General features: G+C 41.0%; 1 protein-coding gene across 2 annotated transcripts; it reads right to left on the reverse strand.

Annotated features, from left to right (window-relative positions):
- Window positions 1-297: 297 nt before the first annotated feature.
- Window positions 298-17,075, reverse strand: UGDH (UDP-glucose 6-dehydrogenase). Of its 2 annotated transcripts, XM_032110534.1 has the most exons (13): window positions 16,859-16,964; window positions 16,694-16,697; window positions 16,053-16,221; window positions 13,600-13,701; window positions 12,069-12,269; window positions 11,785-11,982; window positions 11,147-11,294; window positions 9,771-9,865; window positions 6,578-6,708; window positions 5,749-5,882; window positions 4,548-4,639; window positions 4,354-4,464; window positions 298-1,579 (listed from the first exon to the last, which is right to left on the reverse strand). In XM_032110534.1, the coding sequence occupies exons 3-13, from the start codon at window positions 16,212-16,214 to the stop codon at window positions 1,469-1,471; spliced, it is 1,485 nt and encodes a 494-aa protein (XP_031966425.1). In that variant the 5' UTR covers window positions 16,215-16,221; window positions 16,694-16,697; window positions 16,859-16,964; the 3' UTR covers window positions 298-1,468. The 2 variants fall into 2 exon arrangements, with proteins under 2 accessions (XP_031966425.1, XP_031966424.1); XM_032110533.1 differs by lacking the exon at window positions 16,694-16,697 and having other exon boundaries at window positions 16,859-17,075.
- Window positions 17,076-17,284: the final 209 nt, after the last annotated feature.

Below are 17,284 nucleotides of genomic sequence, written 5' to 3' on the forward strand. Positions count from 1 at the left end.
CTAAAGCTTAAACTGTCCCTACATTTCCGTGGGTACACAGTTACAGTAATAGCACTCATTACCAAGACACTGATCTTACCTCCTGTTTAACTATTGATACACCATGCTTGAAGGCACACAAGTTGAATAATTCTGAAGTTATTACGTGACCAGTTGCAGGATAATTTTCTACTATCCCAACACTGTTATTCAGCTAGTATGTCTACACCTTCAAGTCTGAAACCTGTTTATGGTCATCCTTCTCTATCCTCCCCTCCATTTCACAACCCCATGCAACAAGCCAAATACTGACAACACTGTAATCTCAAGGATTTTAATAGCACTGGCCAATTGAGAATAATAAAAAACAAGTAGAAACAAAGTAACAATAAAGGCAAAAATATCAAGAGAACATTGGAAGTATTCATTCCTGCTAGTCAAATGAGGTAGCAAGCTGATTTTTGGGGCTGAATTTATGGGCCTGAATTAATTTTTAATAATTTCTTCACAGCAGAGATTATGTTTTTGCAGATTCATTAAAAAAGCTGCTTTCAGATGTATGTAAGAAAGGAAAAAGATAACTACCAGGTAACACTGAAGCCAATATTTGTTTTCTACTTGGGCTGATACCAAATTAAGGTAATTCTGCTTAAATCCAGTGTTCAAACAAGCAGAATGCTCCTCTGCTGAAGACAGGTTGTATTGCTGTAACTTAGGGAATACTTGCCCCAGGAATCTGATTAAATCAAAAATGTGTGGCTGCACATGGAATGTAGGCAAGACAACCAAAAAATGAAAACTGCAAACCTGCCAGTGGATCAGTTTGTAGCTGCTGTCCACTGGCACTAATTACATGATCGATGCCTGCAGAACTATCTGGTCTCCCAAGAGAGGAAGTTCAGACTGTATCAGCGCCAATGGATCCCAACCACGACTGGGGCGTTATTGTTGAAGTCAGCTCTACCTTAGGGCTGGACCTAAAGCCTACCAATTTACTTAGAAATGATCTTTTGACTTGAATGCCAGGTAGAGCAGGCATTTAACCGGGCAAAGAATCACCCCAAAAGAAAATTAAAAATTGCTGAGACCAAAGTTCCAGTCTATAGATGACAGTTTATATAGACTGATTACAGTCTATAACTGGACTACGGTAGAAAGATATTCTATTTCTTTTGCTTTCATATCACTTGAAATATTTAAAGTGCCGTTTAGCAACACTTCTGGAAGCAGAAATCTGCAGTTTGAAGGTAACTTTTGCACTTAAAAGATGATTCATTATTAAAAACAGGTTTGTACCATCTTCAGTAACCAAAAAAAAAATTGCTATAAAAATAGAGATTTGAAAATAGACTGAATTCACATGTACCAGGTACCATTTCTAGTGTAAAATTGGTTTAGTTTATGAAAAATATATTTCCTTAAAAAAAGCATAGGCTTACAGTATTATCACTAAGAAGATCCACAGAATTCCTTCAGTATCTATTAAACATTATACCCTAGGCTTTTTGACAGGTGGATCCTGCAGACTGAATTTAGGAATTTCACATGAAGAAGCAAAAGGAATTCTTTTGGCTGACACCTTCTTCCCAATTGTTTCAATCTGAAAGAGAAAACACATTTCACAAGTGAGTGTGGCAAGCTAACAATCATGTCAACCTATGAGGAATCCATAAAGAACACATTTTATGAACATTAGAGTAGCACAAGCCACAAAGAACAGTGTGCCCAAGGACAGTTTCTGTGACTGGAATTGCGAAGAGTTTGTTGAAAAAACAAAACAACCAACCAGCCAGCCTTTCACAGGTGGCTGCTTTGCCTACTTAAGCTGCATCTTGACAATCTGAACATCCATCTGCCTCACTTTCCATAGAACTACCAATACAAATACCATAAAATGTTTCTGGATATTCTTAACATGTGGGTTCAGACTCCTTTTCCTAAAAATTTATACTAAATTAACATAGAAAAAGTTTTTCCCTCTGTAATGCAGTAGGCTGTTTTTGAAGCAACACAACTCTGAAAGGGTAAAGGCAGCCAACACTACAAGTGAAAGCATGTGACAAAGGCAACACACACAAGCCAGGTATGGCAAAATTCAAAGAGCAAGGCAAATTCCCCTAATTTCTAGTTCAGACTAATGTAAATCACTAAGGACAGAGCTTGTAGAAGACAAAACACTAACTAGTAGGACAGTTCAGGCATTCAATAAATAAGCAGAACTGTAGCTTTCCTCTTAAGTAATGCAGGTCAAAAGCAAAGCTCCGAAAAACAAAATACTTCAACTATTCTATTTTAATAAAATTTTGATGAATATATTCTAGGCAGATATCTGAGCTAACACTGAAGAGAGTTGTTTAAACAGTCAAGAGAGCTGTATGTACTGTAGTTGCCCTTTAACAGCTTCAACTGCCTAGTTGAATGAATCTATACAAGCTGACTCAAACAGTGTACATAACTGTAGCTTAAACAGGGAAAAAATATCAAGAGAGAAATCCTACAGCCATTATGAGAGTAAGTACAGTACTCAGAAGTACAGGGAACGAAAAATAACTGAAACATGCATCTGATCTGGCTTGTAGATTTTGTTCTTATTGTATCTGGCTGAGATGCTTCTGTCAGATTGTTCCAGGATTTGGTGACTTTGGTACTAGTCAAATTCCATCTATGCTGAAAGTGCTTCAAGCCCTTCAGTCAAGGCTTACTCTACTTTCCCTGCTTGAGACCTGAGCAGATTTTTTTTCTCAAATCAGAAATTACTTTGCCTAAAATCAGAGCTTCACATTTGTATGTCCTGAATTAAGCTTCTACTGTGGAAACAGGTTATAATTGAAATGGTAGGTGTGTTCAAAGTTATTTAAACTCCAGTTTGAGAAAAAAAATATTAGAACTACTCAAATTCATAGATTTCGATTGTATACAATGGAATTGCTTTTAGCATCTAATGTAGCTATAAGGCTCTCTAGTGAAACAACTTTTAACAAGGGAAGTTACAAGACTAGAGCCCTAAAAACTTAAATTTTGGGATTGTCCGTTTAAGACAAAATCCTTTTTATTATTTTATGCAGAGACTATAGGTCAATTGTTAAATGCCTTTGCAATGATATTCTGGATGAAAAATCTGGATAATAAACCTGGATGACCAACTGCATTCTGGTCAGCAAACTCACAAACTGGTTAAAAATTCAACAAGAATTTCATACAAGAAACACAAAAGTACAGTCTCTGATCTAGAAAGTCTTTAAGCCACAGAAGACTTCAGAAGAGAAATTCCTAGGAGAAATATCACACAGATTAGAATTTGATATAGAATTAGCTATTAGCTTGGCAAAGCACTTAGCTAAAAAGTGAAGCATTTGCTTCTGGGCCCTCTCTCTGGTGTAAACAAACACCATTGTTTGGATCTTCTGGCTAATCTTAATCAAACACAAAGGACTAAAAGGACTAATTAGTCATCTCCTCCAGCCTCCCATGTAACACTTGGGTGTTTCACTGACTATCTTCAGATACATTTTTGCATTCACTGCTTTCACCTCCAGGATCAGCCAGCTTTGTTACACAAACTTCAGGGAGAAGAGTCCAAAACTTCCGTTAATAGTTTGTCCAAGTGAAGATCTCACAGCTGATAAACATTTGTTACCCACATGACATCTTGTCCAGTGTCCAGTGTTTAAGTCTCATGTCTCCAGTAAACCTGCTTATGTCTTTTGTGAGGAGCAAAAATGGTACTTACAGCTTACATTTACTTCTGCAGGAAGTGTGTTTTGCTATCCTGTTACTGTCAATTTCAAAAGCGTCTTTTTTTTTTTTTTTGGGGTATTAAAATAAGATTCCAAGTAGGGGCTATGGCATAGGTTATAACATTCAAACTCAGCCCTTCTGCTGTGTGGTAGCAGCAAAGACTGCAGGTCTGGAAGAAACAGTGAAGGAGCTGGTTTTGGAGTCAAATATCATGCCTAGAATTAATTCAGGCATGAGATTTAGCAGTTTTTCATGTTTACCTCCTAACTGTCCATTATTTATATATATGCTGTGCTGCAAAGAAGGGCAGAACAGCATTCAGATGTTGTATTTATGGTTGCACTCTATGATCTCAGAAGTCTCTTCCTACCTAAATTCTAAGGCAGGCTTATACTGCAGAACGTTGATGGCATAGTCTGATGTAGTCTCAACTTTAAAAGAGCATCAGTCTGTGAAAGTATTAAGATAGTAGAGGAAGACAGCACTAGTGAACACTTAAGAACAGACAGGTGTACATTTAAATCCTCACCTGCAGAGGTCTTTTTTTTTCCCTTGCTACTCAGTCACTGAAGAGGGAGAGCAAGAGGGAAGAGAGAAGAAGGAAAGAAACATAAAAAGCATCACCCAGATGATTACCTGGAAGCCAATGACTTGTAGCTCATTGTGAAGATCATCTAGAACTCTCCTACCATCAAAGATAAATGCAGGCTTTAGCATTTTCTTATGAATACGTTCATAATCCAGCTCCTGTAAAGAGTAATTAAAGCAGATAGAATAAATAAGTAGCATAACACTCCCTCTTTTTTTCTTTAGTTTAAGACAACATTTACCTTAAACATGTCCCATTCAGTGCAAATCACAAGGGCATGGGCTCCATCACAGGCTTCATAGGGATCTTTACTGATAGTGACCAACCGAGACACTGTAACAAAAGGAAAATAATTTTATTCTGCACATGCCTTTACCACCAATCTGACACATTTCTGGCAAATGAGTCTCCTTCCTTGCCCTACACAAACAAGTGGTTTCAAGTCACTCACCTAGAGATATTTTCTACCAAGATACCACTTTGATTTTACTCATTTAGATTTTACTCATTTCGATGAAAACAGCTCGTACCTGGCATCTGAGTAGTCACAGCACTTAAATGTTTCAAGTCAAGCATTCAAATCTAATGTATACACTCAAGGACATCTCTAGAATTAGAGGGTACTATGGAGTGCTCAAATGCCAACTCTCACGAAGGTCATTGTCTGTAGAACAGCAGCACATCACAGTTTCTATTTAACACTCAGTTCACACTGGGGAAGAGACACATGGCTCCCCAGGGGCTGCCTGAGCAGCTGCCTAGAGGAAAGCCTTCCCTTTCCCTCTAATTCAAGGGCATGTCAAATAGTCTACACTCTTCATTCTTCATCACAGCTCAGTTTGCTCCATTCTCTTCACCTCTAGAAGCCTCATCTATTCTCCCCATTCATCAACTCCATTCCCCCTCTCCCCAGTAAGAAAACAGAAGTTCCACATACCCCCTACCTCTATAATCATAGGTGATTACTCTAAAGTGTTCTTGAATGTAAGGGAACAAAGTAATTTGGAAGTGATATGAGGGGTGGGAGAATGCTCAATACTGCATTCTGGAATTACTTCTTAATTTTAGTTATGTAAGAAAGAACTAATACAAGATAGTACTTTGGACACAAAGAAACTATCAGAACAACTAGTCTCTCCTTCTGGACAGTCTTCTTTCTCTTCCTTTTAATTATGCGAAAATATAAAATTTTAGGCATCTATTCAAATGAGTATTTATTGAAAGAAAAATATACAATAGTTGAGAATTAGCATTTATCTACAAAAGCTATGGGGAAAGGAAGAAGAGTGAGAGTAATCCTCTGAGCTATAACAATTTTCTACTATGTGCAACCAACAGCACAACGATGTCATGCCGAAAATGAATTTATAATATTTATACAGACCTGTGTATACTGAGAATAGGATGCAAAGAGGAAATAAACCTTACATGAGCATTCTTACCTTGGTTATCTTCTAAGACACCCAGATGTGAGAGATCTAAGATGATTTGTTCCTTAGGTACTTTAGGGTCATAGATATGGAGCTTTGCTCCTTCATCCATTAAATACTTGCTAATGTAGATACTGGATGACTCTCTAGGGAAGAGAATCAATCAGTTAAGGAACCAGGTGGCATGTTCCAAGTAATGAAAGTTTTCAAGTATCATGATATGCAATACCAGAGCTTTCATATCAATTTTACATTAAATATCTTAGTGACAACCACGCCAGCAGGAAATCTGTTATCTTGAGGGACACCCAGAAGAATAATATGAAGAAGTCTGTATCTCTTTTGCTGAATTAAGAGAGACAGTAAGTCCGAGGACTCCTACAGACCAAAATTATAAAGGCCTAGAGTTTATAAGCTTTCCCCACAAACTGCAGCTGAAGAGTTGTATCAAGTTTGACCTTTACAGGAAAACAGAATTAACCACTTCAGGAAACCAAGCTGAAACTTTGATTTCACAAAGCAATTTAGAACCAGCTGCAGAAGTGTTTGCATTCTCTTCTGTGGAGAATGGAAGGAGTCTGTTAAAATCTATCTTTGATTGTGTAAGTTAATAAGGACTAGAATGATCTGCAACTTCTGCATGATTCAGGTCTGTCGTAGGGGTCAAGAAACTTTTCTCACCCATTTAAGAAAGACTAATCTTTGTTACCCACCAATTCAGTCAAAAGAAACAAAGGGTCCCATATCCCGCCTCTTAATACAATTCAGTGGGGGGCATTAGCTGCGTGGCTGGTGACGACTGTAGGGAATCCCTGCTGGTGAACTGAGCTTGCTTGCTTACCTTGTGTCCCCAGTATCCTTTTTGAAAGCAAACCCTAAAATAGCAATCTTCTTGTCAGTGACAGTATTGAACAAGCTGTCAATAATGCGGGAAGCAAATCTTCTTCTCTGATAATCATTCATGTCTATCACCTGAAAAGATACAAGCCGTGATGGTACAGAAGGGAGCCATTTTAAACTATAAACAGATTCTATTAACCATCAAGCCAAACTACCCATACATAAATTTAATAGAGGTTTAAAAGAGAGATTATTTGAATTATGATACTCAGTATCATAAGCAATCCAAAGATAAATTTAGTTAATTTACCAAATGCTGAGATAAATCCTATTTAATGAGTGAATTCTGATACACATACACACATCTTAACATGCGTTATCTAGTTTAAAGACTAGGATTTTTTCCAGATTGCCTTTTTAAAAGAAAATTAAAACTTACTGCTTTCCATGTCTCTGCCTATTTCAGAACTAGGGTACTTGATGTCACATGGACATCCCATTGCCAGACCTACACTTTTTTACATGCCACATGTAACAACTGCAAAAATTAGCCTTTTTAATCCACACTAACAGATGCCAATACAGGAAACTTGTGTAATTCAACCACACTTAAATGGCTCACTTTCGTTATTTTGTTATTACATGAAAGTGGGTTTGATCACCCATTGCTCCTGTTCTTTCCTCCAGCCTGCTTCACACTTGGATCTCCAGTCATCACACACAGAGGACACTGGACCACTGGTAAAATAGTAAAGGTACGTTCCCCCACCTTTTCAGTGTTTAAAGTGGATTGGAAAGAGCTACACAACCCTCCAGGCTTTGAAACTTTTAGCCCAAATCAAGAATTAACAGGAGCAGCCTTTGAGACATAAGGTATAAACTATTCAGTAGAAGGATATTGGTGAACCACATTTATTTGAGGAAAAGAAATAAAAGCAGTGAGATTTATGCAACTCAACAGGGCAGTGACAGGCAATGAATGCACAGTTGGCAAGGCAAGAGGAATGTATTTCCTTCTGTAGGTAAATGTTCAGGGAATGAAGGTTTTGGTATTAGAGGGCCCTCCTCTCTCCAAAGGCCAGATAGAACAAAAGTTAGGATTCTGGGACTGCTCTGATCAGCATATCCTCCAGAATGTGCCTCTGGTCTGAGCTCTCCCACTGCCAAGAGTGCAGTGCTCAGGCCACAAAGAAGGGGCGCATACAGTTGCTTTTAAGGGTGCACAGGAGTGCACATTACATGACTTGAGCAGTGTGGGCTGGGGCAGACAGACCCCTGTGAGATGACAACAGGGCTCTGAGGAAGCAGAAGGTGCAGCTAGAGGGCTGTAGTACGAGCATGGCATTTTACCTTACCCTAACTCTGCAGGCAGCTGTTCTTACTATCTGATCTGTCCACAGCTTAATAAGCCATACAGAAACACTGCAAAGAACACTGCTCTTGAAAGAAAGCATAAAAGCATCAAAAGCACTTTAACTGTCTTGTTTACAGCAGCAATGCAAACTTTTAGGCTTTTGTTAAATAAACCTCCAGATAGAACAAACTAAGTGTTCCTATGCCTTTGGGTTGCCAAGATACCAAGTAGCCTGCATTTTGAGAAGGGTCCTTATGATCTCACAGGACAGAGCCAAACCAACTTGTTTCTTTCAAGACAGTATTAATTATTCCCTACCCATCAGCTTATCAGTGAGGTAACATGGTTGGTTCCTGCAGCTCATGCTGCTCCAGGGACTGTCCATTGTCTGCTCTCATCTTATAGTGAGTAAAAGCAGTAGCTCATAAAGCAAATATCAGAACCTAGTGCTCCTCCTCTTCCCTGCTGCGCTGATGCATCCACGTCCTACACTGAACCAAATCTCTTCTGGATGCTTGCACAAAGCTCATTCAGTATATTAGTCTCTCTTCACCGATGGGATGCAGGCCTCTCCACCATAGACTAGGCTATCCTAATGAAATATATTTTTAAGGAAGATGTCAGTCCAAACCTCTGAAGAGGCAAACAACATAAAACCCATGCCTTCCGTGTCCCAAGCAATTAATGTAAGAGTTATAGTTGCAAGCAAGTAACTAGGCTGCTGACTAGCCCCTGGCTGGAGGTTAAACTCTGAACAGGGCATTGAGAGCCACTGGACATCACAGGTAACGGAAGAAGCTGACAAAAGCCACAGATAGTACTTGGAGATGGCACAGTTTTACAGGCAGTTATGGGGGAATTATGAGTGAGATCCAGCCAAACTTCAGACATTTGGAAGGAAGTATTAGGGATCTCCTGGGGAGGAGAACCTTGCAAAGCCAACAAAGCCTAAATAACCCCATCAACAGCACCATATGTCCATGATGACCTAGATAACAATATAACACCAGACTTCAGTACAGATGTGGCACAACTGACCAATGATGTACTAGTAATTATTGGCAGGTTGTTTCTTTGGCAGCAGACTGGGATAGAGAAGAGTGAAGGGAAAAAAGGCTAGCCAAAATGAAGATCAAAAAAAGCAAAGCTGTTAATAAGGTAGGCGAATCAAGTACTTGGTATTCTGGGGGCATCTGCTGGGCAGCCTTATACTTGACCACCACAGACAAATCAGCAAAAAACCAAAGGGGTTTTTTGACCATACCACACACCTCAAAGCTTCTCATTCAGGACTAGGAAGAAAGGTGAGGTGCTTTCACTGGTTAATAGGGAAATGCTTGCTAGTACAGACTGGGTATTATTGCTGCACTAGAGCCAGGCCTGAGAGCATCCATATCTTCCCATTCCTAACATTAAACCACGCAACAACAGCAACCTTGTTTTTTTTAAAAATAGCAAGATCTGCTGAGTTCTTTCAGAGCTGTAGAAGTAGACCCTGAGGAAAAGATCAAAAGTTCTGAATTCAAAGTGGGCAGCAAACTGCAAGAGAAAGACAGGAGACACACGCTTGTACTTCACATTTCCTAGTGCTGCTTCTAGACAGCTTCCCAATCCATTTGACCCAGGTAACTTGATTCACCCCAAAAAAGCCTAAGTACCTGTAATTATCAAATGGCAGCATTAGGCTGAGTGCCCTAAAATGTAAAGATGACCAGAACTAAGTTATCTGCTCCTTAGAGCTGAAACACAGTTTGTGTGGAAAACACTTAAAAGCTCAATGCCTGAAAGCTGAGTGCTGAAGAAACACCACCCTCTGAAAAAATTGGTGAGGAACTTGTACCTGTTGCCAGTAGCGAGCTACCTCAGGTAAGTTCAGTGCCTCACAGAGGTACACTAAATTCAAGACATCCTTCTGAAAACAGCTACCTCCAAACCCTGAAAGAGAAAGCAGTTATTTTACAGGTGACTAAGGTACTGATCCAAGACAATCTGTGGAATCAAGTAGCTTTTGGCAATCACTGGCATCGTCAGCATTATAATTTTTCCCCGTATTTCACTGCTAGCAAATGAAAAAACTTAATATCTTAAAATCCAACTCCTGGACCTACTTTGTCAATTACAGAAGGCTTAATTATGCTTCATGTTCCACTGAAATCAATGGAAGTTTTAACACAGAAACCTGAACCTGTATGAGAAAAAGCAACTATGGGCTACTATTACAAGTAGGCAGACAAGCTCCTGGGCCTGTTGTCCCCCCACCTCAAGATCTGGACTAATACTTCTCAAAACAAGTGTGTTAAGATTAGGTTCCTTCCTCCTGCACCCCCAAATGGATATTTAATCATTGCCAAGAACCAAAGATCACCATAGCTGACCAAGGGAAAACTGAGACAATTAGAGGGATCCTTAAACTAGAACTTTGCTCAGCAAGCAGAGTCCCAGAAACAACACAGTGTAGAAGGAATTGTAACAACATAGTAGGAATTTTGGTAATGCATTTGCTATCTATTTTTCACTCTTGCACAGACTCTAGGATAGGTTATATTTAATAAGGTTATTTTAAAGTCACAGTTTCTAGCATAAAATCATAGAGACAGGCTTTAGTCTTGTTCTGAAGTTTGAAAGTTTGATGTACTGATCACCACTTTATCACATCTTACTCTCTCATAAATCTAATCCAGAAACAACTGTATGTGGCACTTAGTGCTATGGCCTAGTTGACAAGGTTGTGATTGGTCAAAGGTTGGACTCAATCTTTGAGGTCTTTCCAACCTTATCATCCTATGAATTCATCCTACAAATTACAAGCTGCCATCACACATTCTGAGCTAGAGGTACTCTCTCTCTCAGGGCACTGGCAGCAGCTCCCAAACAAAATTGTAGCAGTTGCAATCAGGAAGACATCTTGGAGAGCACTGTCATCAGTGATGCTTCAGAAAAATAAAGCTGCAGCTTTTCTTTCCAGTGTCACAGGCAGGATAAACCATGCACTCGGAGCTCTCCAGTTTCAGGTTGCTGGGTCTGCAGCAACCTCAATTCTACATACTTTACCAAAAAAATGGATTTATACTAGTATTCTACAGCAGCATTTTCATACATTGAGTACTTCTAATGCTGTAGAAGATTTTAGAGAATCAGAGTAACTTCAAAACACTACTACTGCACTATTAAACAGAAGCCCAACGGGGAAAAAGAAAGGAGGAATTTTTCATTTACCAACACTGGCTTTGAGAAATTTATTTCCAATTCTTTGGTCTGTTCCAATAGCTCTTGCTACTTCTTCAACATCTGCTCCTGTAGCTTCACACAGAGCACTGATTGAGTTAATGCTGCTGATTCTTTGGGCAAGAAAAGCATTAGCTGCCTGTAAATAAAAAGCATAGTAAAGAACTTCGGTTTTCCAGACACCAAGATGTCCACAGACCAAAGGGAGCTGCTACTGAAAGGATTACTTCAGTACCTATGCAACTCTGTTGACATACAAAAGGGTAACATAAGTAGTTTAATACAGAGATGCCAGTTAATGTGATTTAAGCAAACCAAGATAATGCTTAACTTGCAGAGTTTGAACCGTTTTATGATGGTAATCAGTTTCTATAGCACTGGATGTTTGCTCTTAGTAATAACTAACAGCAATAAAAGTGAGAAAAGGACTTTACAGAAAGTTGGTATCATCTATTAACTAGGTCAGCTGAGAACTGGAAAAGATCAATATCCTTTGACACATGCATTGGGTCCCCCCCAACCTCACCTGTCTTTCCTAGCTGCATCACTCAGTGTCAACAAAATTCTGCTTCTGAGCTTTGTCTCACACCCCTTGCTCATTGCAGACCACAGCAGTGAGTAACACTAACCAGTTTAGAAAGTTCTGATGACCAGGTATTGGTTGTAAGGATCTTTTCTTTGGGCACCCAGTGCTCATAAACAGCACACAGAGCACGGACAGCTTTCTGTCCCTCTGGAGAGTCATCTCCACCAATAAGCACTCTGTCCGGGTTCTTCAGGTCCTTGATGGCTGTTCCTTCAGCAAGGAACTCTGGGTTAGACAGCACCTACACACACAGGAAAAAAAGAACAACAAATAAAAGCCAAAACCAATAGCCAGCCTTGAAATACACAACTCAAAGATTATGTTTACCTGCAAATCCAAGTTAGGCTTAGTATTGGCATCAAATATTCGACGAATGCTCTCCGCAGCACGTACTGGAACTGTACTTTTCTCAGTGACAATTTTATAGCCATTTGAATTCTGTACAATTCTTCTAGCGCAAGCTTCAATGTATTTCAGATCAGCTGCTCGGCCTTTTCCCATCCCATAGGTCTTTGTTGGTGTATTAACCTAATTACAGATGAAAGGGGAAGAAATGTTCCAGGTCAGTATCTCTTGTGTTAAGAGGCAAGGTGAAATTGTTAAGACTGACGGACATTTTCCTTCTCACAAGAAGGAAAATGCTTCTACCCCAGAATTATTCTGGTTACCACATCAGATGAGCTATTAGCTGTCTCAATTACCCATTTTGTTTTCTATGGAAAGCTCACTGGCCTCTATTCAAATAGGATTTAAACAAGGGCAAGTCATAGCAGCTCTGCAGGCTTTGGTGAAACAATCCTTATTCTGGAAACACCAGTAATTTCTTCATGATTATGGCCAGCCACTTTTTGTTACCTGTCCCACGCTAGGAGTGCAAAAGCTCACATAAGAATCTTGTGGCCAGTGAGGCAACTGTAGTTTAAACTCACTTTGCAATGAAACCTAAGTGTAGGGCTGATGAAAATTAGTATACTGACGTACACAGAAAAGGCAACATGAAGGAAAACACGTCGTTTAGATTAAGACAGAGGGTCCTTTTCATTACAAATGGAAAGAAGAAATGCCAACAATGTGTAAAACACAACAGCTTGTTTTGAACCAAAGACAGGTGGCAATATACGGCCTGTGTTAGTGGCAGTCATCCAGCCACATAGCATTCATTTTACACCAAATGAATGAAGAAAAATACTCTCAGAAAGGGAGCTCCATACTACAGTGCCCTAACAAAGAGGAGATCTCAAGAAAAAAGGACTTTAACAAATAACTGTGGCCTACCAAGACAAATAGCAATCAGTTCTTTTGCATTCTGCATTACTAACAACCTCTAGATCACAAAAGGTTCATCTTTGACTGAATCCTCTTTCTAGTGGTGTCAATAGCTTTGAAATATTAAAGCCACCCTCACTTCCACTAATACACTGTTTTTAAAAGCTTCTAGAAATAGTTCAACTTCATAACTGAATAACCAGCCTATGATTTTGCATATCTGTCTAGGAATTTTATCATTATTATCAAGGTCCCATAGATTTCATCAGTACACTGCAATGACAGAGCTGCACTACATTCTGCTCTGACTTCGTACACCAAACCAAGTTAAACATCAACATTACCATTTTGACTTAGAACCTCTTCATTTGTCAAAGGTGCTACTGGCTAGAAGAAAAACAAATAAAAAGCTTACTAAACACTTTTCCCACAGTACACAGAACGACAAGGAGAAATCTGTGACACAATGACATTGCTAAGTGAATCTACATGACAAAACAAAGGCATCTTCCTAGAAGAAAAGCAACAAAATGATTTGATAAGAAAGAAAAAAAAAAAGATAAACACAACCACCTTCTCCCCCTAAACTTACAGAAATAAATACAAGATCAGCTTCTCTAATGGCATCATCAATACTGGTGGAAAAGAAGAGGTTTTTGCCTCGACAGGATTCTACTACTTCTTGTAACCCTGGCTGGAAAAAAAAGCAGAAAAAAACCCCAGTTAATGCCATTAACTTTAGGTTAATGCAGTTAGAAGAGCAGCAAACTCTATGCCCAAACACCATATAATTTCAGATACAGAAAGATTTTCTTTTCTCCCCCCATCAATGCAGCATGTTTTCAGTCTGACTGAAGTAAAGCTTCTGAGGATTTACACAGTGGAAAAAGTTAAGCTCTTCCTTATTCAAAAGGCTCAAAATGCTGTCCTGAGACTTTCAGCCACACTGAATTGCTTATTGCACAGCCGGATTTTAGCTTTCAGTTATTCCCATGCTCAATTCTACTACAATTAAAGAAATACCCGTAGAGTGATATTAAGTAGATTCAAGAAGAAGTCTTACAAACAAACAACAAAGCCTGCAAACAAAGGTGGTCCCAACTCTCCTTTTCCCTCTTTCCATGATCTCCCCAATCTCAGATCTAAAACTGCTTCAGCACAAAAAAACACCCCACAAAGAAATCTTCCACCAAGTAAGCAAGCCCAGACACAGTGAAAGATAGGCAGCAGAGACAGACAGGAAATCAAGACCACTCCTTTTAGCAACCACCCATCTTTGGGCCAGATTAAACTTATCATGGAACCACTCCCACAGTACGAAAGAATCACAACAGCCATAATATGATGAAATTCTTTCCAGAGACACATACTGTGCTGTAACACTTTCCCTTCCCTTAACACTTCCACTCAAACAGAAGCAGGAGGTCACATACAAATGAGCAGTCCTCTGTATTAGAATGGTCTAAAAAAATTTAACCAAGATGTAGTTGTCACAGATAAAAGAAGCTTCTACTTTTTGTTTGAATAGTCAGTCATGCACTTTCACGTGGCAATCAAATCTCCAATGTGAGACACCTATCGTGACATTAGATATTTGAGTAAATGCCAGAAAGGCAAAGGTTCACTAGATGGAGAGAAGAAAACAAAGCAGAAGCTTTCTTACGCAAGACATTTTTACTGTCTCATTTTATATCAAATACCACCCACTTAGAAGAAAAACAAAGGTCAGAACAGGCAAAATAACATGTGTTACAACCCACTGAATATTCCAACTATGGTCTGACAATGGGATGTAAATAGAAAGGCAGCCCAATAGATAACTTCTGACACTGTAAAGAAAAAAAACCAACCAAAAAAAAAATACAAAAACCTCACTGTGCAATGACTCAATTTTACAACTGTCTGAACTAACTCTTGGCAGTTTTTGTACATTCTTTGTAAGCAAAGGACACCATTCCAGGAAACAGATGTTACAAGTTTGGGGTTTTTAAAAAAAAAACAAACCAAAAAACATGCCAAGGCAAGCTCTACTTCAGCTCATTCAGTCTAAGTGTTAAGAGAAAACAAAGTACTTGCTTTCATAAAATTTATTCCTGTCTCACCTGCTAATCTGAACATTATACACAGTTTCTTTTGAATTTATTTGACAAAGGAGGTCTATTCATCTTGACTTAGTCACAGTATAGCTTTGGTTTTAAGAGGGAAGAAGACTTCTTATAGCAAAAGAGCAACTGTTAGTACCAGTCAGATGCCTTGTCCTTGGGAGATGAGTGAAGACAAGTTTTCACTCCAGTTAAAGAATTCAAATCTATAAAAACTGTGCTTCATGAAAGAATGAAGGAAAGAAAAAGAGACCTATTTTTTTATGATGAAAAAGAATGGAAAACAACAAATGCTAAGCGAAGCAAAATAGAAAAATGCTTTATGTATTTTCAAATTAAAGTAATTCTGTAACGAAGGAGTGACAGTGTGGTACATTTATTTGGCCTTGTCTTCCCAGGTCAGACTGAAGATTTAGGGTACGGCTGAATCAGAAACATGACTGTCCCCATCCTTCCATATAGTTAAAGCTGGGCAGCACAGATTGGATTTTGGCAGTATTCAGAATGCAAATAAAGCTTACAGCTCAGTATTACACATTTATACTGTGCTACAACACAGCGGGTAATATCTGCAACTGAGCAAGTGGACTATGTTATGATCAAATCACATCCCAAAAGAAAGTCAGCATGATTTAGCACAATTCACTATATATAGAATTACATTTTCCTTATTAGGCCCTTCATATATATAGAACTACATTTTCCTTATTAGGCTCTTCATATAATCATTAATACACATCTGCATCAGCTGCATTAAGTTATTTCAAAAATCTGGTTTAATGAGCGGTAGTGACAAGCAGCTGTTCCAGAATACTCTTTTTGAAGGACATCGCTACTGTGCTAAGCTTGATAAGCTTCAGAAGTGGGCTATGGGGAAATGCCATGTAGTGGGTGGCAAGCAAAGGCAACACTGTCTGGAAGAAGAGACAACAGTGGTGTTTACCTCGTAGATTGGGAGAGTGTCTGAATTCCAGGCATTGATTCTGGCCTCATTGACGTCCACAACAGTAACTTTGATACTGGGGCACATTTGTGCAATAACACTACAGGTTGGCCCACCAACATAACCAGCACCAATGCAGCAAATCTTCTTAATTTCAAACATGATTGCTCTAGTAAGAGGAGGGGGAAATGGAAAATCAGGAGTTACAAATTAAAACACCGGCCAACAATTCAAGGAAAACAAAGAGCATTTGCGATTTCAGATTTTATTATGCTGCGGCCCACAGAAACGTTTTCTTACGGCTGATCTCTGGAAAGGAACTGCTATTCCTCTCTCCAACCCAGGAAGGCTTTGGAGTCTGCCCCTCTCCGGAGCGCCAGCACACACAGACCATGAAGGAAGCGTTTCTGTGGTCGCTTTGAGTCCCGACACCCCAAACACCACCCTCGGGCCGAGGAATTGCTGATGCCACGGCAGTCCCGGGCACGAGCAGCGCCCGCCGCTGCAGACAGCGCTCGGCGAGGACCGGCGCGGCCCCAGGCTGCGGCCACAGCCGCGCCCTGCCCCTGGAGCCCCTCGGCCGGGAAAGGGAGGCCGCAGCTCCCGCCTCCTCCCCGAAGAAGGGTGCGGGCCGAGCTGACCGCGCTCCCCCTGGGCCGGGCCGATCCCGCGGGCTCCATCCCCGGGAGCACAGCGGGAAGGGAGCGGCTCACCGGCCGCGCCCGGCCCCGCGCTCCGGGGCGGGAAGGGCCCCCCGGGACGACAGCGGAGGGACTCGCCGCCGGCACCGCAGCACAGAGACTTACCGCGGGCGGGCAGGCAGGCGCGGTCCGGCCCCGGCGCCGAGGATCGAGCGGGAGCGCTGCGGCGGGGATGCGCGGAGGGGATGCTCAGGGAGGATGCGCGCCGAGCTCAACGCGACGCTCCGCTGGGAGGGGAGCGGCAGCGGCGGCGGCCGCTTTTTAAAGGGCCGCGGCGGGCCCGAGGCGGCTGCTTCATGGCGAGGACGCCGAGTGGGGCCGTCCCGCCTCCTCCTTCCCCCGGGGGCGGAGAACGGCGCCGGCCCGCCCGCCCCGCGTTCTCCGCCCGCCGCGGTGCCGGCGAATGGCCGCGGGACACCTCGGGCGGGCCCGGCCCCGCCGGGGCGCGGGCGGCTGAGGGGCCGCAGGGCCCCCGGGCACGGCTGGGAGCTCCGGGCCTGGTCGGGGCTGGGCCGCTGAACTGCTCCTGTC

The sequence above is a fragment of the Corvus moneduloides genome, chromosome 5, assembly GCF_009650955.1.
Source record: "Corvus moneduloides isolate bCorMon1 chromosome 5, bCorMon1.pri, whole genome shotgun sequence".
Lineage (NCBI taxonomy): Eukaryota > Metazoa > Chordata > Aves > Passeriformes > Corvidae > Corvus > Corvus moneduloides.

What these genes read in the sequence shown, in the direction of transcription:
- UGDH (XM_032110533.1), bottom strand. Translation starts at nt 16,214, where the DNA reads ATGTTTGAAATTAAGAAGATTTGCTGCATTGGTGCTGGTTATGTTGGT. An exon ending in TGTCTTAGAAGATAACCAAG is followed by an intron (nt 4,640 to 5,748) that starts GTAAGAATGCTC and finishes CTTTTGTTACAG; the next exon opens with TGTCTCGGTTGGTCACTATC. An exon ending in TACAAGTCATTGGCTTCCAG is followed by an intron (nt 1,580 to 4,353) that starts GTAATCATCTGG and finishes TTTCTCTTTCAG; the next exon opens with ATTGAAACAATTGGGAAGAA.